This window comes from Gorilla gorilla, chromosome 6 (assembly GCF_029281585.2).
Source record: "Gorilla gorilla gorilla isolate KB3781 chromosome 6, NHGRI_mGorGor1-v2.1_pri, whole genome shotgun sequence".
In the NCBI taxonomy this organism is placed as follows: domain Eukaryota; kingdom Metazoa; phylum Chordata; class Mammalia; order Primates; family Hominidae; genus Gorilla; species Gorilla gorilla.
Genome location: NC_073230.2, coordinates 116,982,161 through 117,003,944, shown reverse-complemented (window position 1 = coordinate 117,003,944; position 21,784 = coordinate 116,982,161). Strand labels below are relative to the sequence as shown.

General features: G+C 43.4%; 1 protein-coding gene across 1 annotated transcript in view; it reads left to right on the top strand.

Annotated features, from left to right (window-relative positions):
• LAMB4 (laminin subunit beta 4) overlaps positions 1-19,254 on the top strand; it is a 102,002-nt gene extending 82,748 nt beyond the window's left edge. Inside the window, exons 29-33 of the mRNA XM_004046047.4 lie at positions 2,997-3,204; positions 6,242-6,380; positions 9,611-9,784; positions 11,401-11,554; positions 18,653-19,254. Of these exons, the coding sequence (XP_004046095.2) occupies positions 2,997-3,204; positions 6,242-6,380; positions 9,611-9,784; positions 11,401-11,554; positions 18,653-18,792 (815 nt within the window). The 3' untranslated portion in view covers positions 18,793-19,254. The remainder of the gene's footprint in view (positions 1-2,996; positions 3,205-6,241; positions 6,381-9,610; positions 9,785-11,400; positions 11,555-18,652) is intronic.
• The last annotated feature ends 2,530 nt before the right edge of the window (positions 19,255-21,784 follow it).

The window sequence follows — 21,784 nt, the reverse complement described above, 5'->3', positions numbered from 1 at the left end:
CTCTTTTCAGTTCCATTCGTCTATGTGTCTGTTTTTTGTACCAGCACCATGCTGTTTAGGTTACTGTAGCCCTGTATTACAGCTTGAAGTCAGATAGCACGATGTCTCTAGCTGTGTTCATTTTGCTTAGGATTGCCTTGGCTAGTCGGGCTGTTTTTTTGTTCCACATGAACTTTAAAATATATTTTCTAGTTCTGTGAAGAATGTCATTGGTAGTTTGATAAGAATAACCTTGAATCTGCACATTGTTTTGGGCAGTATAGCCATTTTAATGATATTGATTCTTCCTATCTATGAGCATGGAATCTTTTTCCATTTGTTTGAGTCACCTCTGGATTCTTTGCGCAGTGTTTTGTAGTTCTCCCTGTAGAGATCTTTCACCTCCCTGGTTAGCTGTATTCTTAGGTATTTTATTCTTTTTGTGGCAATTGTGAATGAGATTGCCTTCCTGGCTTGGCTCTTGGCTTGACTGTTGCTGATATATAGGAATGCTAGTGGTTTTTGTACATTGATTTTGTGTCCTGAGACCTTACTGAAGTTATCAGCTTAAGGAGCTTTTGGGCCAAGGCTACGGGGTTTTCTAGATATAAGATCATGCCATCTGCAAACAGGGATAGTTTGACTTCCTCTCTTCCTATTTGGATATGCTTTGTTCTTTCTTTTGCCTGATTGCTCTGGCCAGGACTTCCAATACTATGTTGAACAGGAGTGGTAAGAGAGGGCATCCTTGTCTTGTGCTGGTTTTCAAGGAGAATGCTTCAGCTTTTGCCCATTCAGTATGATGTACTAGAACTTTTTTAATTAAAAAGCTACTGTTTCTGGCCGGGCATGGAGGCTCACGCCTGTAATCCCAGCACTTTGGGAGGCCGAGGCAGGCGGATCACCTGAGGTCAGGAGTGTGAGACCAGCCTGGCCAACGTGGCAAAACCCTGTCTCCACTAAAAATACAAAAATCAGCTGGATGTGGTGGTGCGTGCCTATGATCCCAGCTACTCGGGAGGCTGAGCCAGGGGAATCACTTGAACCCAGGAGGCAGAGGTTGCAGTGAGCTGAGATCATGCCACTGCACTCCAGCCTGAGCGATACAGCGAGACACCATCTCAAAAAAAAAAAAAAAAAAAAAAAAAGTACTGTTTCTTTAAAGAGCCAACTCCCTGATTCTATTTAAAATGTCATTTTACTTCCCTCACAAAAAAATTCTTGTCACATTGCTTCAAAAATATTACAGAAAGTAAAATATTTCATTTATATTAAGAAAAATAGCTAAAGCAAAATGACTACAAGCAGAATATATATTCATGTCATGTCACTCAAATGCTGAAAATCATTTTTGACTCCCACTGTTCTCTGAACAGTGTAAGTTCCTTAGCCTCTGACACAGGGACTTGTGCCATCTGCTCCCAGCCCTTCTAAGCACACTACTCTCCTGCCAAGAGTGATCCATGCACTGTTTCTTGTACCACCCTGAGCTTTAGCTCCTGTAATTCTCTCAGTTTAGAATATCTCTTACCCCTCCCCACACCCCACAGTCTCCACAAGTTTAACCTGCTGTCCTCCCAGGTCCAGTTTCAATGCATCTGAAGTCCTTCCTGGAGTATTTTCTCCTTCCTCTGAACCCCATAGCATTTTGCCTTATATTGATCACTTCTGTTCCTATGTGATCAATATTTGTATATAATGACTTATAGGTCCTCACCTGACAGCAAGCCCCCTGAGGATAAGATCCTTGTCTAGTTCATCTCTAGCTTCCCTATGGGAATTTTAGGTGTTCAGTAAGTAGCTGGAGAGTGACAAATAGCTTTGCTGTAACACAGGAGTATCCAATCTTTTGGCTTCCCTGGGCCACACTGGAAGAAGAATTGTCTTGAGCCACACATAAAATACACTAACACTAACGATGGCTGATGAGCTAAAAATAAAAATAAAATCACACACAAAAAAATCTCATAATGTTTTAAGAAAGGTTACAAATTTGTGTTGGGCCACATTCAAAGCCGTCCTGGGCCACATGTGGCCCCTGGGCTGTGGGTCGAACAAGCTTGCTCTAACAGTTCATCTTCCACTTTAGTTCTCAGTAGGGGCCAAATTTACTTTTCTGGAAAGTAGAGCATGGATGTATTTGAAAGTTTCTTTGGGGGGCACAGTGGCTCGTGCCTGTAATCCCAGCACTTTGGGAGGGCAAGGTGGGCGGATCAGGAGGTCAGGAGATCGAGACCATCCTGGCCAACATGGTGAAACCCCATCTCTACTAAAAATATAAAAAAAATTAGCTGGGCATGGTGGTGCATACCTGTAATCCCAGCTACTCAGGAGGCTGAGGCAGGAGAATCGCTTGAACCAGGAAGTCGGAGGTTGCAGTAAGCCGAGATTGTGCCACCACTGCACTCCAGCCTGGTGACAGAGTGAGACTCTGTCTCAAAAAAAAAAAGTTTCTTTATAACATGCTATTAACATGTTCCTTTACTCTGTATTGTCTCACTCCAATCCCAGAATAGGCCTCTGAGTTGTAGCATCAGGTATAGTTACCCAATTACATAGATGAGCAAAAATTGTGAGACTTTTTAATGTCATGGAGGACCAGAATCCAGTTTTGTTGACTTCAAACCCAGAGCTTCTCCAGTGTCTCATTCCTTGTGCTTAAATCTTCATGACAGGTATCTAAACATGTTAATTGCTTTTGAGTATGTACTTATAATAAATCATTCTCAGGACATTTTGTAGAGTACACACAATGTTCCAAGTCTTTAGTATTTTGTTTTTCCAACAAGCACTTGTTCAGCAAGTATTCAGCACTCAGTGAGCAGTGTTTCTTCCAGAGAGAAGGGACAGCTGAGGATGAAGAAGAATCTATAGGAACTTACAATCTAATCCCTGTATTCTAGGGGCACATAATCCAATGCAAGTGCATTTGGCTGAGACATCATTGTGGTTATACTTTTAAGATACAGTGTTTGTTAAGGAGACATGATTACCTAAAACCCTGCTTCTTCTTTAAGAGGAAAACGTGCCTCCAGAAGACATCGAGAAGGTTGCGAATGGTGTGCTTGACATTCACCTACCAATTCCATCCCAAAATCTAACCGATGAACTTGACAAAATACAGAAATGTATGCAACTCTGTGAGGATTACAGGACAGATGAAAACAGGTTAAATGAAGAAGCAGATGGAGCCCAAAAGCTTTTGGTGAAGGCCAAAGCAGCTGAGTAAGTGCTGTATTAATATTCTTATCTTGCTCTAACAGACCATCTGCTGAAAGGACATCAGGAAAATGTTTGCCTAGGGATCTATAGCATTCAAATGAAATTACCTTCTGATAGTTCAGTGCCCAAGTTGAGGGCTGAGCTCTCTTTGGAGATTCCCCGGGAAGCTGAGTGACTCGGTGACAGGGTTCAGGGTTGTTTTCTTCCTGTTTTCTTAGACTCAAAATGCCTTTCCAGTGGCCTGATACCTTTTTATACCAATGCATACCAATAAATGTGAAATACTCATTATATGCCAATATTTTAACAGGTGGTTGGAATATTGGTATAGTTTTTCCCTTATTTATCTATGTTTGGTATTTTCTAAGTTTACTACACTAAGCAGTACTTTGAAATCAAAATTATTTTTTAAAGTCTGTCTGATATTTCACTTCCTCAGTATATTCTCAGTAAAAAGATATTAGGTTGCTGCAAAAGGAATTGCGGTTTTTGCCATTGAAAATAATGGCAAAAACCGCAATTCCTTTTGCACCAACCCAATATAATGATGAGGAACAGAACGGACACTAGAGCTCCAGGAGTACTGCAAGATGAAAATGATATCTATGGTATACAGAGTTAACTAACTCTTGCCTTTTGTCCTGTTGACTTAGCCAACCAAAAAAGAAAAGCCAGGTTGATGTTTTTATGAGCATGGGGTGCTGTGGGTCAGGGTTACAGGATCAGTTAGGTGGTAGTATCATCAACACCCACCATCACTGAGATCTGAGCCATTGTCACTGTCTCATCATCCACGTGTATAAACGAAGTGCACCAGATTCATCCAAAAGTCCAACCCCTTCTAGGTTTAATATTTAAAACAAGGAAGATTAACTGCACAGCAATTACTTAAAAGATTAAGTAGGCCGGGCACGGTGGCTCACGCCTGTAATCCCAGCACTTTGGGAGGCCGAGGCGGGCAGATCACCTGCGGTCAGGAGTTCGAGACCAGCCTGACCAACAGGGAGAAACGCTGTCTTTACTAAAAATACAAAATTTGCTGGGTGTGGTGGTGCATGCCTGTAATCCTAGCTACTTGGGAGGCTGAGGAGGAGAATCACTTGAACTGAGGAGGTGGAGGTTGCAGTGAGCCAAGATTGCGCCGTTGCACTCCAGCCTGGGCAACAAGATTGAAACTCCGTCTCAAAAAAAAAAAAATCAAGTAATCACACAGCAATTAAAAGTGATACTGATGGGCTGGGTGAAGCGGCTCATGACTATAATCCTAGTGCTTTGGGAGGCCGAGGCAGGTGGATCACTTGAGGCTAGGAGTTAGAGACCAGCCTGGCCAACATGGTGAAACCCCATCTCTACTAAAAATACAAAAATTAGCCGGTGTGGTGGCATGCACCTGTAATCCCAGCTACTCGGGAGGCTGAGACAGAGAACTGATTGAACTTGAACCTAGGAGGCAGAGGCTGCAGTGAGCTGAGACTGCACCACTGCACTCTAGCCTGGGCAACAAGAGCGAGATGCCATCTCAAAAAAAAGAAAAAAGTTGATAAAAGATGTTTAATAACAGGCAGAGATTCTTATATTGCAATGGTAATGCTTTTTAAAAAGCAGGTAACATCCAAACTGAACAAGAAGTTGAAAATAAAAAGCAGGTAACAATCTATACATGAAAGAGGATCTTAATTATGAAAATAAAAAATTTTGCTACAATATCCTAACATTTTAAAAGATGGCAAGATTACTGGTATTTTTTCCCCTTCTTACATTTTTTTTTTCTTTTTTTTTTTTTTTGGTACTCTCTAAATTTGCTATAATAAGCAGTACATTGAAAATCTTTTTTTTTTTTTCTTTTGAGACAGGGTCTCGTTCTGTCATCCAGGCTGGAGTGCAGTGGCACGATCTCAGCTCACTGCAACCTCCGCCTCCCAGATTCAAGTGATTCTCATGCCTCAGCCTCCCAAGTAGCTGGGATTATAGGCATGCACCACCACATCCAACTAATTTTTTGTATTTTTAGTAGAGATGGGGTTTCACTATATTGGCCGGGCTGGGCTCGAACTCCTGACCTCAAGTGATCCACCTGCCTCAGCCTCCCAAAGTCCTGAGATTACAGGCATGAGCCACCACGCCTGGCCTGCAGTCGTAAATTAAAAATCTAAAGGAAAAAAAATATAAGAAAAAGATAATGGTGGCAGGGAATAGAAAAAATGGACACTGGTACCCTGGGAATGTTATAGAAATGAAATGGTGGTGGCGGTGGGATGATGAGGAGGGAAGGCTCCTGAAGGTTAGAAAGGGAAACAGAGATTACCATTGGAGGAAAGGATAGGCTGGGTGGTAAAGAGAATATTTTGCAATTTAGCTAACTCTACTGTGGGCACACTCATTTCTAATGATGCTTCTGCAAAAGTCTGTCTGATATTTCACTCCCTCGGTACATTCTTCTCAAGGTGGTCTTGAGCCCACAGATGTAAGTATTTGGTGATTGTCGACTTGAGGTGAGTTCCTTTCTGCAGAAAGACTGTTATCACTTGGAATGCTTGTGATTTTAACCTTGGGCTTCTTAGTGGCTGGAATGTCACTGAAGCTTAGCTAACTCTGAATAAACAAGCCTGAAAATGCAGGGCCTGTAGTCCTCTCTTTGCTCTCTGTGGGGCCTCTGGACCCTCCCAACCCCCACTCCAATAGAGAATGAGAAAGTGTAGCTTACATTTGAGACATCAGGGAAACTGGAATTCACCGGATAGTTTTTATGTGCAAAGACTGATAGTTATATCACCCCAAACCTGTATCCTTAATTTCCATATTTAACAAAATATGTATCCACTGGCTATGAATATATACGTGTGTGGGGTTTTTTTTATTGGCATTTAAATATACCTATTTCTCAAAATGAAGACTTCAGCACTTTCTCTTGTTTAAGGGTAATTTAAATTTACTTAATAATTCAGTAAAGTATTTGGTTGAGTCAAATGAACTCTCTCAAGGTGAAATAAGTGAATAATTGTGTATTTATCTAATCTGATATGTTAATATCTTACCTTAGGAAAGCAGCAAATATTCTATTAAATCTTGACAAAACATTGAACCAGTTACAACAAGCTCAAATCACTCAAGGACGGGCAAACTCTACCATTACACAGCTGACTGCCAATATAACAAAAATAAAAAAGAATGTGCTGCAGGTATTTGTCTTCTTTGAAACTAACCTGAAATAGGTTTTGAGGGTAAAAACAACACAGTGCTTTTTATGTATGCCAATGCTATGCTTGCTTTATGAGTCTGATGGGATTATTATGAGGATAAATAAGATTTGGGTAGTATTATGCATGTATTTAATGTTCTACAGAGCACGTCTCACCGTCATATTAATTGCGACCAATTCTAGGGTTGCACCAAGGCAGGTACTAACACCAGCTTGGAAATGAGGAAACTACGACTCAGGAAGGTTAGGGGACTGCCTAAGGTCACACAGCTAATTAGTGGTAGATATGAGGCCAGAGCATCTCCCTTCTGATACCAGGGAAAGGAATAGACTTTTTAAAAGCTCACAAAAACCAAAGAAATGAGTTAACTATTGTAACATTCTTATAATTAAATGTGCATGAAATCTCATCAGAGTATCCTAAAACTAAAAAAAAAAAAAAATACTCATCCAAAAGAAATGCTCCATCTGGCCAGGCATGGTTGCTCACACCTGTAATCCCAGCACTTTGGGAGGTCAAGGTGGGTGTATCACCCGAGGTCAGGAGTTCGAGACCAGCTGGGCCAACATGGTGAAACCCCGTCTCTACGAAAAATACAAAAATTAGCCAGGCATGGTGGCGGGCACCTATAATCCCGGCTACTTGGAAGGCTGAGGCAGGAGAATCGCTCCTCCAGGGGGCGGAGGTTGCAGGGAGCCGAGATTGTGCCACTGCACTCCAGTCTAGGCAACAGAGCGAGACTCTGTCTCAAAACAAACAAACAAAGCAGAAAGCAACAGAACAAGAAGTAATACACGAGGAAATAAAGGGGTTGGATAGGAAGAGGTTGCATATATGGGGTAGTAAAAAGGAAGGCCCCAGGATTTCCCCTTCTAGGCATATACTTAGAACAAGGGATGGCAAAACATGACCACAGGCTGTATTGTCTATGGATGCTTTTGCACTACAATGACAGAGAGTTAAATATTTGGGATAGAGACTTTATAGGCCACAAAGTATAAAGTATTTACTAGCTGGCCTTTTACAGAAAAAGTTTGCAGGTTGCTGCTCTAGGCAAACTCCCACATACGCCCAAGGGTACAGGAAGGGACTTCCATTTCTAAAAATATGGTGAACCAATCTCTTAAGGAACCCTGGTAGTTGAAAAAAACACATAAAAATATTAGATTGGATATTTAGATTTTTTAATGCATAGCTGAATTAGTAAGAAACTTTTGATAGTCTCAGAGGCCAAAAATGACAGGAAAGCATGAATTTAGAGGTAATCAAGCACTGACTTGACAGCAGGCAGCAGGCATCTGCCCATCCCTGGAGCACTCAAGCTTTGGGTTTTAATGGTCACCATGCATATAAGACAGAAAGCAAAGGCCACACAGGAGGCAACAAGATTCTTGCATAGAACTGGGACCCCAAATGGCAAAATCCTTAATGAAATGTTAAAATCTCTCTGTCACATACACACACACACACACACACACACACACACACACGCAAACACAGAGTCAGTAGAAAAACTTGCCCCTGGGTTGGGGAGTAACATCTCCACTAAGATTTGCTAACCACGATTGTGGCTCTAACACAATTCTGGGGCTAGAATTTATACTACCTGGGTGGCCCTCAAAACCCTGGTATCATTTGAAGTAGCCCTGGGTTGGTAGGGCTCCCAGATGCCTGGCAGAGGCAAACAAAAATCCTCTCCAAAGGAACAACCTTAAAACCTAGCCATCAAGAATTTCCCCCAAACGTGTAAAGAAACAAATTGCCTTTTTAAAGATTTTTTTATTTTTATTTTTTTGGGGTGGAGTCTCGCTCTATCACCCAGGCTGGAGTGCAATGGCACAATCTCGGCTCACTGCAACCTCTCCCTCCTGGGTTCAAGCAAGTCTCCTGCCTCAGCCTCCCGAGTAGCTGGGATTACAGGTGCGTACCACCACGCCCAGCTAATTTTTGTAATTTTAGAAGAGAAGAGGTTTCGCCATGTTGGCCAGGCTGGTCTTGAACTCCTGACCTCAGGTGATCTACCCACCTTGGCCTCCCAAAGTGCTGGGATTACAGGCGTAAACCACCATGCCCAGCCACAAATTGCCTTTAAACAAGAGTCATCAGAAATAATGAACAACAAAATCAGGACACAACAGACAGAGGATATTACCATTATTGGATACAGAATACAAAATAAGATTGTTTACTATGTTTAAGAAAATCTAAGAATGTATGAAAGCATGACCAACAAACAAGAGACAATGTCTAACAACCAGCTATATTTGAAAAATATTTAAATAGGACTTCTAGATATGATCAATATGGTCACTGAAATAAGAAACAAGCATAAAGTGTTATTACTGTTTGTAAGGGGAAAAAATTAGAAGCCACTTGCACCAGCCAGAGAATAGAAAATACATTGTTGTATGTTCAAACAATGGAATGCTTTAAACTGGTAAAAATTAATGAACTAGAGCTATGTAAATTAGCTTAAATGACCTACATAAGCATAATTTTCATAACTTTTCATTTTAGAAAATCAACTTGCAGAAATATACAATATATTTGTATAAGGTGAAAAAAAATTTTAATACTATATATTGTTAGGAATACTGCATAGGTTGTAGAAAAAATGCTATAGAGATACAGGGAGTGACAGAAATTAGATTCAAGATAGTCGTTGTCTTTGAGGGGAGAGAGAGAAGACATAATGGGGAGTGGTACGCTGAGGGCCTTAGCTCATTGTTAATGTTTTATTCTTAAACTGGCTGGTGGGTACATTGGCTATTCGTTATATTTTTTTCTTTTTTTCTCTTCGCTCTTTTTTTTGTTTTTTTCTTTTTCTTTTTCTTTTTTTTTTCTTTTTTTTTTTCTTGTTGTTGTTGAGACAAGTTATCTCTTTGTCACCCAGGCTGGAGTGCAGTGGCACAATCACAGTTTACTGCATCCTCAACCTCCTGGGCTCAAGCAATCCTCCTGCCTCAGCCTCCCGAGTACTGGGACTACAGGCATGCACCCCACACTAGGCTAACATTATATTTTTCAGACCCTTTTGTATGTCTGAAATATTTTATTATAATATTTTAAATAAATGCAACAGAAAAAGTGGAGGCACTATTTTCTTTTCCTTTACACCCAGCATATTTTTCAAGGGGTTAATATATCGTTTATCTCCTTGTTTGTGTCATAAAGAGATTTTCCCTTTTTGGTCTTTAAATCAACAACAGGCTGAAAATCAAACCAGGGAAATGAAGAGTGAGCTGGAGTTAGCAAAGCAGCGATCAGGGCTGGAGGATGGACTTTCCCTGCTGCAGACCAAGTTGCAAAGGCATCAAGACCACGCTGTCAATGCGAAAGTTCAGGCTGAATCTGCCCAACACCAGGCTGGGAGTCTTGAGAAGGTCATTAGTTCTACCACTGCCACCAAGAGCAGAAAAGCAGGGCTTCTTTGAAAGATAGTTCTTTAACCCCAGATTTTTGTGCCATTTCTCATCATTTCCTTTGTGCTGGTCCATGACTCAATGGTATATCTTTGAGGGGATCCTGATGCACAAAGGATTTTCTATCTGTAGAAGGCAGAAGTCCCTGGCCAAATCATGTTGGAGTGTTTCCTCCCCCATCTCTCTATCCTATTATTCTTAGTGGTATCCTGGTCAATCAGTCCATAAATCAAATTTGCCCTGAACTTCCAAACTTTCACAATTTATGTTGTTTGTCTGTATTGTATGTTTTTGCCCTCTATTCTCATTCAGTCACACAACATATAAAGAAAACAATAAATGAAAGTCACCTGCCAAAGAAAATACATCAAGTTACAAAAATCAGAATGAGTTAATTAAACAGTTGTGGAAAGTGGCCCATTAATTTAGGTTGCTGAAAGAACCTATCAGCTCATTTTCCTAGCAAGAAACCTTTGGTTGGTTGCATTAATATAGTTGCCTAAACAAAAGAAAAATGTTAGTGTATTTACAGTTGGTCTATTCTCCTGCTTTTAATTCCTAAGGTGCTGGGTAAATTTTCCACTGACAGGAACTGAGAACATTTTCTGTGGAACAGAGATTGAGAAAAGTTCTTTTTTTTTTTTTTTTTTTTTTTTGTGAGACAGAGTCTCTCTCTGTCACCAGACTGGAATGCAGTGGCTCAATCTCAGCTCACTGCAACTTCTGACTCCCTGGTTCAAGCAATTCTGCTGCCTTTGCCTCCTGAGTAGCTGGGATTACAGCCACGTGCCACCATGCCCAGCTAATTTTTGTATTTTTAGTAGAGACAGGGTTTCACCATGTTAGCCAGGATGGTCTCGATCTCCTAACCTCGTGATCCGCCCACTTCAGCCTCCTAAAATGCTGGGATTACAGGCGTGAGCCACCACGCCCGGCCAAGAAAGGTACTTTCTACTCGCCCCATTCCCACTTCCATATTTCATTTCTGGCTCTGGCCTTTATTCATCTACTTAACCTTCTAGGTTGTCAACACACAAGGTAACCCACAGATTTCCATTCTATTCAAGGGGGATCTCCATACCACACTTCTACTTCCCCACCTGCCTCCCTTCCTACCTCATTTCTCTCTCACCTTTTTGCCAACCAAATAACATATCCTTGCTGTTTCTAAATCTTCATCACTCACTCCGTCCTTCATTTTACATATATAACTGATTGACCGAACTGAACCAGAGATTTGTCAAGGATGGGATTGGGTCATTTCTGTCTTCCATATCCTACCTTAACATAGAGCAGAACAACCAATTGGTGCCTCAGACATAGTTGCCTTAACATGCAATAACAATTGCTATTTTGAACAAAGAAGTTTTATTTTTAATAGAAGCTGACTTTTTTTCAATCTGAAAAAACAAACATGCAAATAAAACTCTGCCGGAAATATCAGAGCAACTCAAGTGTATTGACTGGATTAAGGTTTCCTCTGTATTCCTTCTATGAATGGTATTAGGAGAATCATCATGCATATATGTACATGCTTTATACATATTTTCTCATGATGGAAGTGTTGCTTGTTACAGGAATTTGTTGAGCTGAAAAAACAATATGCTGTTCTCCAACGTAAGACAAGCACTACAGGACTAACAAAGGAGACATTAGGAAAAGTTAAACAGCTAAAAGATGCGGCAGAAAAATTGGCTGGAGATACAGAGGCCAAGATAAGAAGAATAACAGGTATCTGTTCTTTTATCCATCCTGCCAATTTGATAATAACATCATGGTACTCTACCTTACTAGTAGAATTTATACCAATGTCAGCTTACAGTTTTATCACATGGGTCCACTGAGGAGAGAGAAGTAGAAATTGGTCTTGTGTTTTGGGGACTGTGAAGTTAACAAGCCTCTTGTATGGATTTGCCTAGAAAGGTTAATGAGCATCTGCCTTGCATTAGTCAAAACAAACTGAGATTTCCTTTGGTCACCTTGAAATGCCCTTTTTTGGCTGGGCACAGTGGCTCACACCTGTAATCCCAGCATTTTGGGAGGCCAAGGCGGGTGGATCACCTGAGGTCAGGAGTTCGAGATCACTCTGGCCGACATGGAGAAACCCTGTTTCTACTAAAAATACAAAAATTAGCCAGGCGTGGTGGTGGGTGCCTGTAATCCCAGCTACTTGGGAGGCTGAGGCAGGAGAATTGCTTGAACCTGGGAGGCAGAGGTTGCAGTGAGCCAAGATCATGCCACTGCACTCCAGCCTGGGTAACAGAGTGAGACTCCATCTCAAAAAAAAAAAAAAAAAAAAATGCCCTTTTTTTCTAACTCTGTTCTCAACTGGGGGTGAGATGTCTGAAGACATTTCTGCTTGTCATCCTAGAAGGTACTACTAGCATGTACTGGGTAGAGGACAGGGATGTTGCTAAAAATCCCACAATGCACAAGACAACTGCCTAAACAAACAATTGTCCTGCCCAAAATGTCAATAGTGCTGAGATTAAGAAACCCTGTTCTAACCTATGTTGTTTATCTTTCCTCTCATGAAAATAACTCTCCAAAAGAGTCAATATAATCTAGGGCACTAGGTCATCTAGCATATATCTTTGGATAGCAACCCAGAAAGAATCATATTCTAGACAAGGATTTTGATCTAAATGGACATTCTGATGCACACAAAGTGTTGCAAACATGGAATACCGGCCAGGTGCGGTGGCTCACACCTGTAATCCCAACACTTTGGGAGGCTGAGGCAGATGGACTGCTTGACCCCAGGAGTTTGAGACCAGCCTGGCCAGTATGGCAAAACTCTATCTCTACTAAAAATAAAAAAAATTAGCCAGGCGTGGTGGCACATGCCTGTAATCCCAGCTACTCGGGAGGCTGAGGCAGGAGAATCGCTTGAACCCAGGAGGCGGAGGTTGCAGTGAGCCAAGATCACGCCACTGCACTCCAACCTGGGCAACAGAGAGAGACTCTGTCTCAAAAACAAAACAAAAAACATAAAATACATACAATCAGAAAGCTAATCAGAATCTTTTTTTACACAATTGATATTTATGATTTTTGGGGGCAATCATGTCCTTAACTATCTCTACCCATCAAGAAATATCAGATGGTAAGTGTATAGTTTTACCCTTGGTTGTATTTATTATCTTCTAAAACTTTAAAACTAGGAGTGTAAGTAATTCTCAAAATATTAAAGTAACCAAAACTCCTCACTTATAAATGCCTCTTTTTTATTATCAAATGAGTCTTTGGCCTTACAACCACTTATATCATTACTATGACATGAAAAAACTGAAAATGGAACATTAGTATGGGCCAAAGTCAGGAAAAATACATACCAAACTGCTAACATTAGTTATCTCTAGGGAGGCAGTGGGAGTGAAGAAGAAATCACTGCGTCTTGCACTTATATAATTGTTTTAAAAGCAGCAGGCTTGTGGGTAATTTTTTTTCATTTTTAAGTATTTTCGTTAAAATGTTATTTTAACTATGAAATACTAAGAAAGATTCAGAAAAACAGATTTTTTTTTAATCTTGCATTCAACACCTCCGTGCTGAACTGAGATGGAGACTGCTCACCCTCCCATCCTCTGACCACTTGTCAGACAATACCATGAAAGTCAGTTTCTATTATCCTAGAACTTGGCCCTTACTCTAGGAGTAAAAACATGGGGAGAATATTTCTGTCCTGTTTTTATGTCATATTGTTTATGTCATACACAAATTGTTTCCACTGATCCCCATTGACCACAGCTTTTATAGTTCTTGAAATGAGATTGGAAGAGAAGTTGAAGTTAGAGGGCTTCTCAGGGAGGTCTGAAATAAGGCATTCTACTGCCTTTTCTCTTTTCCTTTTGAGGCTGTTTTCAGAACTCAGCAAGATAGAAAAATGAGACATTGATTTGGCTGTCTTCCCCATGCTGCCACTTGAGAAGGGGCGGAACCACAAGGCTGTGCCTCTTCCTCTCAGTTAGGAAGAGGAGCCCCTGGATCCCAGTATGGAGCCCTTGGCAGCAACAATGTTGAGAGAGTGGGGAATGGACTCTAGTCTTTAGCCAGGGTCCTTCCACAGAACTTGGTGTCAGTCGGGGTCCCAGCTAGAAACAGAAAGCATACGTGGGCATAATTTTGGATAAAGTATTTAGAAGTGGAGTTGTCTCAGTCATTTATTCACTGCATAATAAATTACCCCAAAATGTAATGGCTTAAAATAACCACCATTTCTTACTTTTCTGTGGGTTGCCTGGCTGGTTCTTCGACAGGTCTCACCTGGGTTTCTCAAGCAGCTGCATTTGGCTGATGGCCTGTTAGGAGCCAGGTGTGGCTGAGATGCTGGCACTCTCTCTACGTGGTCTGTTATCCCGGGCTGCTTTACAGCTTGGTTGTTTCAGGGCACCACAAGAGTGAGAAGAGAGGATGAAAGGTTCTTGAGGTCTTGCAACATCAGTTCTTCTGCTTTTCTATTAGTCAAAACAACTTATAAAGCGAGCCCAGATTCGGGGGCGTGGGGGTAGGAACAGGGTAAGTAGATTCTACTTCTTGATGGGAAGAACTACAAAGAATGCACAAGAATGAAGGGAACCCACTGAGGCTGTGGAGGTACTTGGTGACTAGCAGCAGTGAGAAGGCATTAGCCTCTCTACACCTGAAGGGGCCAGGGAAGCAGGAACGTTACCAGAGCCCTGTGAACACCAGAGTGTTAGGAAAGAGGCCACCCCACAGGAGCCTGAGGGATGGAAGAACTGCATACACCTCCGTGCTGAACTGAGATGGAGACTGCTCACCTTCCTATCCTCTGACCACTTATCAGCACTGTCCATTGGCCACGTGTGAATGAAAGCCAGCGGTCAAGGGAGCCAAGTGCTGTTATCCAGGAAGGGTAGCTTTCCAGAACACAGACGAGGATGGCGAATGGGTCTGGTGTAACCAGCTCAATCATATTAACTTTCCTGGTACAAACAGAGGCCTTTATTATTCCTTTAGTCCAAATATGGTTTCAATGTTGAATCCCCTTTTCAATCCCAAATAACCTATATTTGAAAGTTTCAGCCAGGTGTGGTGGCCCATGCCTGTTATCCCAGCACTTTGAGAGGCTGAGATGGGCAGATCACCTGAGGTTGGGAGTTCAAGACCAGCCTGACCAACATGGAGAAACCCCATCTCTACTAAAAGTACAAAATTAGCCAGACATGGTGGCCTATGCCTGTAATCCCAGCTACTCAGGAGGCTGAGGCAGGAGAATCGCTTGAACCCAGGAGGCGGAGGTTGCAGTGAGCTGAGATCACGCCATTGCACTCCAGCCTGGGCAACAAGAGCAAAACTCCGTCTCAAAAAAAAAAAAAAAAGAAAGAAAGAAAGAAAGAATCTAGTGACAGAACACTCACCACCTTCCACATTAGCTCTTTCGTCTTTGAGCAGCCATGACTCCTAGAGAGTTTTTTATATTTAGACAAAATCTTCCTTCGTGGAGCTTCACCTGCTAGTTTCCATTTTATTTCCTCAGGATGAGAGAGAACACATTTACTCTGCTTTCCTAGGTTGGCCCTTCAGACACTTGAAAACAGCCACGGCACATGCCCTGAATCTGCCTTCCTCATATGAAACATCACCAGTTAATTCAATGTTTGTTTACAGGACAGTTTCAAGTATCTTCAGCAATCTGATTCTTTTTTCTAAACACATGTTAGTTTGACAATTACTCCAAACAACTCGGTATTCAGGTGTGATCTGACCAAATGAAGTGAGACATTTACCTTCCCTCTTCTAGAAGTTATCTTCCCTCTTTTAGAAGTTGTGCAAAAACTCTAATGTCAGAGTTTCTTTGCAAAATGCTGCCTCACATTATTAACTGTAGCTCTCTATGCCTCTTGTATCCACTTATATGGTCTCCTTGTTAAGGTTTACTAGAATTTCCAGATATTTGTTGAATGAAGAATATATAAATGAATGTATAGATAGATGGATGGCTCCCTCTCCGTCTCCCTCTCCCTCTCCCTCTCCCCACGGTCTCCCTCTCCCTCTCTTTCCACGGTCTCCCTCTGATGCCGAGCCGAAGCTGGACGGCACTGCTGCCATCTCAGCTCACTGCAACCTCCCTGCCTGATTCTCCTGCCTCAGCCTGCCGAGTGCCTGCGATTGCAGGCGCGCACCACCACGCCTGACTGGTTTTCGTATTTTTTTGGTGGAGACGGGGTTTTGCTGTGTCGGCCGGGCTGGTTTCCAGCTCCTAACCGCGAGTGATCTGCCAGCCTCGGCCTCCCGAGGTGCCGGGATTGCAGACGGAGTCTCGTTAACTCAGTGCTCAATGGCGCCCAGGCTGGAGTGCAGTGGCGTGATCTCGGCTCGCTGCAACCACCTCCCAGCCGCCTGCCTTGGCCTCCCAAAGAGCCGAGATTGCAGCCTCTGCCCGGCCGCCCCCCCGTCTGGGAAGCGAGGAGCGTCTCTGCCCGGCCGCCATCCCATCTAGGAAGTGAGGAGCGCCTCTTCCCGGCCGCCATCACATCTGGGAAGTGAGGAGCGTCTCTGCCCGGCCGCCCATCGTCTGAGATGTGGGGAGCACCTCTACCCTGCCGCCCCGTCCGGGATGTGAGGAGCGTCTCTGCCCGGCCGCCCCGTCTGAGAAGTGAGGAGACCCTCTGCCTGGCAACCGCCCCGTCTGAGAAGTGAGCAGCCCCTCTGCCCGGCAGCCGCCCCGTCTGAGAAGTGAGGAGCCCCTCCGCCCAGCAGCCACCCTGTCTGGGAAGTGAGGAGCGTCTCCGCCCGGCAGCCACCTCGTCCGGGAGGGAGGTGGGGGGGTCAGCCCCCCGCCCGGCCAGCCGCCCCGTCCGGGAGGGAGGTGGGGGGATCAGCCCCCCGCCCGGCCAGCCGCCCTGTCCGGGAGGTGAGGGGTGCCTCTGCCCGGCTGCCCCTACTGGGAAGTGAGGAGCCCCTCTGCCCGGCCAGCCGCTCCGTCCGGGAGGGAGGTGGAGGGGGTCAGCCCCCCGCCCGGCCAGCCGACCCGTCTGGGAGGGAGGTGGGGGGGGGTCAGCCCCCCGCCCGGCCAGCCGCCCCCTCCGGGAGGGAGGTGGGGGTGTCAGCCCCCCACCCGGCCAGCCGCCCTGTCCGGGAGGTGAGGGGCGCCTCTGCCCGGCCGCCCCTACTGGGAAGTGAGGAGCCCCTCTGCCCGGCCAGCCGCTCCGTCCGGGAGGGAGGTGGGGGGGTCAGCCCCCCGCCCGGCCAGCCGCCCCGTCGGGGAAGTGAGGGGCGCCTCTGCCTGGCCGCCCCTACTGGGAAGTGAGGAGCCCCTCTGCCCGGCCAGCCAGCCGCCCCGTCCGGGAGGGAGGTGGGGGGGGGTCAGCCCCCCGCCCGGCCAGCCGCCCCCTCTGGGAGGGAGGTGGGGGGGGTCAGCCCCCTGCCCGGCCAGCCACCCCGTCTGGGAGGGAGGTGGGGGGGTCAGCACCCCGCCCGGCCAGCTGCCCCGTCCGGGAGGTGAGGGGCGCCTCTGCCCGGCCGCCCCTACTGGGAAGTGAGGAGCCCCTCTGCCCGGCCCCGTCCGGGAGGGAGGTGGGCGGTCAGCCCCCCGCCCGGCCAGCCGCCCCGTCTGGGAGGGAGGTGGGGGGGTCAGCCCCCCGCCCGGCCAGCCACCCCGTCCGGGAGGTGAGGGGCGCCTCTGCCCGGCCGCCCCTACTGGGAAGTGAGGAGCCCCTCTGCCCGGCCACCACCCCGTCTGGGAGGTGTACCCAACAGCTCATTGAGAACGGGCTATGAAGACAATGGCGGTTTTGTGGAATAGAAAGGGGAGAAAGGTGGGGAAAAGATTGGGAAATCGGATGGTTGCCCTGTCTGTGTAGAAAGAGGTAGACATGGGAGACTTCATTTTGTTCTGTACTAAGAAAAATTCTTCTGCCTTGGGATCCTGTTGATCTGTGACCTTACCCCCAACCCTGTGCTCTCTGAAACATGTGCTGTATCCACTCAGGGTTGAATGGATTAAGGGCGGTGCAAGATGTGCTTTGTTAACCAGATGCTTGAAGGCAGCATGCTCGTTAAGAGTCATCACCACTCCCTAATCTCAAGTACCCAGGGACACAAACACTGCGGAGGGCCGCAAGGTCCTCTGCCTAGGAAAACCAGAGAACTTTGTTCACTTGTTTATCTGCTGACCTTCCCTCCACTATTGTCCTGTGACCCTGCCAAATCCCCCTCTGCAAGAAACACCCAAGAATGATCAATTAAAAAAAAAAAAAAATAGATAGATGGATGGATGGACGGATGGACGGACGGACGGATGGATGGATGGATGGATGGATGGATGGATCAATGGATCGATGGATGGGTCAGTGGATGGGTCGACAGATCAATGGATTGATGGATGGATAGGAGTGAAGCCAAGGCATCACTTAGCTGTTACTGTTCAGGGACTTCAATATCAGCAGGGAGGAATCAACACATGAAAGTCAGTCTTTTTTTCTGAAAGACTGGAAAACACTAAAGAACATGTTTTAAAATGAAGCTAAAATAATAAGAACAAACCTTTGGAAATATAGCACTTCAGCAAATCCCATCAAGGATGTTATCTGTCTTTTCATTTCTAATGAATTCTAACCAACTACAGCCTCACATTGATAAATGCCTTTAGATATAAAAGTTTTTAGACAAAATTGTCAGTTTGCTCTAATTTATGTGAAAACCTTAAGAAGCCTGATGAAAATAGATGATTTATCCATTGAATCCAAACAGAAAACTAAATATATCTTTGAGAAGCGCATAAATCCCTGTGTTTGGTATAATGTAGGTATCCAGCAGGAATCCATCAAATGGAAATATATCATTTCTTTCGTCTTCTTCTTTCAGATTTAGAAAGGAAAATCCAAGATTTGAATCTAAGTAGACAAGCAAAAGCTGATCAACTGAGAATATTGGAAGATCAAGTTGTTGCCATTAAAAATGAAATTGTTGAACAAGAAAAAAAATATGCTACGTGCTATAGCTAGGCAGAGTTAAAGAGCAAAAGCTTGTGCCTTTGTTTCTGGTTTCTGATGTACAAGCCCCTGGGGCTCTGTTGAACCTGTGAAATACTGACAATGTCTTCTACCTTCCTTCCCCACACCCTGTCCTTATTACACACCTGCTCAGTGTGGCTGGAGGTTGAAATGCCACCAGGAAAATGCCACTTCATAATCGAAAGGGGAAAGTAATGAAATTGTCTCTGGTTTCAGAAACTTTTCCTCTTACCTTCCTTTCTCTTTCCTAACTTAAAAATAACAGGTTCCATATAACAAGTAGAAATTTAAGTAAGTACTAACTAATAATCATTTCAGTCAGATAAACCTAAACATTAAATAAATATCTCCAATATTAGGATGGAATACATATGTATGGCATGTACTAGATTGTCCTATATTTTATGTTTATTTGGATTTGCTTTTATTTGTAAAATTATTCTTTTCTGAATAAACTGCATACAATTCAAAATGCAACTTGCTTTTATACCTACGTTCCTACATGCTCATTCTCAGCCAGGGGATTCTGTTTTCCCCAAGTAGAACTGGAACAATATTCAAAAAGATAAATATTGAACTACTTCTCCTCATTTATCAGTGGACATTTTTGCTGTAAAATGTGCTGCTTATTTTTAAAAGACTATCAATCATGTTCTTATTGTTTAGTATAAAAGATAAGATTGTCTCATTTCAAAATGAGTCTGATTTCATACTATTTTTGCATGTATGATTTCTAATAGAGCAAATTGCTTCTGTTTGTGAAAGCAATCCTTCAGAAAGTTTATTTTAAGTGAGTTTGGTTTCACATTTTTGAATAAGAAATAATATACATCAACATTGATAAATGAAAAAGGAAGATCTGCTGGAGCATTTCCATTAAGGACTGACTCATAAAAAATGGATTTAAAGCCAGGCGTGGTGACTCATGCCTATAATCCCAGCACTTTGGGATGCCAAGGAAGGCGGATCATCTGAGGTCAGGAGTTCGAGACCAGCCTGGCCAACATGGTGAAACCTTGTCTCTACTAAAAATACAAAAAAATCAGCCAGGCATGGTGGTGCACGCCTGTAATCCTAGCTACTCAGAGGCTGAGGCAGGAGAATAGCTTAAATCCAGGAGGAAGGGGTTGCAGTGAGCCGAGATCAAGCCACTGCACTCTAGCCTGGGTGACAGAGCAAGACCCTGTCTCAAAAAACAAACAAACAAACAAAAAAGATTTAAAAATTCAACAAAAGGGCTTTAGAATTATACATAAATATGAAAATTCTTCAAATGTAGGCTGTTACAGAAAATTGCAGAATCTATTTCCCTAGAGATCCTGAAGAATGGAAAGAAACTTTTCTACAGGAAGGACCACCCCAGAAAGCTCTCTTGAAGTATATAATTACAATGCTTCACATATCCAGCCTTGAGACTTCAGTTATCTAAAAGAAAAGCTATATATGTGAAAAATCTCATTCCTCAGTAATACCAGATAAATCATTCTAACTTCTATTACTTGCTATATCAGTTTTTCAAGATGTGACCAATGCAAGATTCAGTGAAACAGTGTCTCTTTACATTTTAAAGTATTAACAATTTGACAGTGTGTATCATGAGCTATTATAAAATTCAGTAATTCCACTGTGGAACCTGTATGTTAAGAAAATAATCTTAAAGATGGAGGGAAAAGCTTTGTGGCTAATTCATTGAAGCACATCTTATATTAAAAATTCAAAGAAGCTAAGTAACTAACAATAAACCAATTAAACGTTAGGATTTTACCAGTCTGAGTTCTTGGATGCAATCACTGAAAACCAGCAGTAGCTTATTAAGCAGGAAAGGAATTTATTCAAAGGATATCTGACAGCATACAAAAAGAAATGGCTGGAGAAAATGTAACTAAGGAGAACTATGCATCAGGCGATATTTCCAAGACCACACCTCAGTACACTCAGGTTAGGAGGCCAATGGTGTCCTCCTTGGACACTCACCACCATCCCAGTGACTTGCAACTGTCTCTCTGTCTTGTGTCACTCTCTCAGTACTCAGCAACCCTGGAAGAAGTAATCCAGTTGGCCGGGCCTCTTCATGTGCCCTCGGTACCATATTGACTAAATAGAGAAAATATCTATTCCCTTTGACTTTGGTAGCAGAAGGGGAGTTTTTCCTCTACTTATCTTTGGAATCCTCCAAGATAGGAAGGATTTTGATGCCAGGTATCAAAAAAATTATAAATTTCTATTACATGTAATCAATATGAATAAAGTTAACCTCTTTGACTTCCAAATACCATAATACATTCTTCATCCCATTTTCCTTTTTTTTTTTTTTTTTTTTTTTGTGAGACAAAGTTTTGCTCTTGTTGCCCAGGCTGGAGTGCAATGGTGCGATCTCGGCTCACTGCAACCTCAGCCTCCCGGGTTCATGCGATTCTCCTGCCTCAGCCTCCCGAGTAGCTGAGATCACAGACATGTGCCACCACGCCCGGCTTATTTTGTATTTTTAGTAGAGACAGGGTTTCTCCATGTTGGTCAGGCTCGTCTCAAACTCCCGAACTCAGGTGATCCACCAGCCTCGACCTCCCAAAGTGCTGTGATTACAGGCGTGAGCCACCATGCCCGTCCCCCATTTTCCCTTCTAAAGTAAAAATAAGTGCTTCCACCAAACAAAATATAGCACTCAGCCAAATGAAAGCACACCCACATTGTCTTCAAGGGAAACCAACCCACAGTCTCATCACTCACCAAGTGCATCCAGCTCTGAAACCTTGGCCTCCAGCTGAGGTCCACTTCTTCTGCACTTCAGCTAACAATTCCTTCTGGAAATACTGCAACTTATAATCAAAACTGTAAAGTTAACCACCAACAAATACCAAATATAGACTACTGAGGGAGGAAAGGGAGATAAAAATGAAATTAAATATATTTTATAATTAAAAATATAAATACACACAAAACATAGCATATTGAGAAACACAGACTGAGGATGTAGATTTTGTCT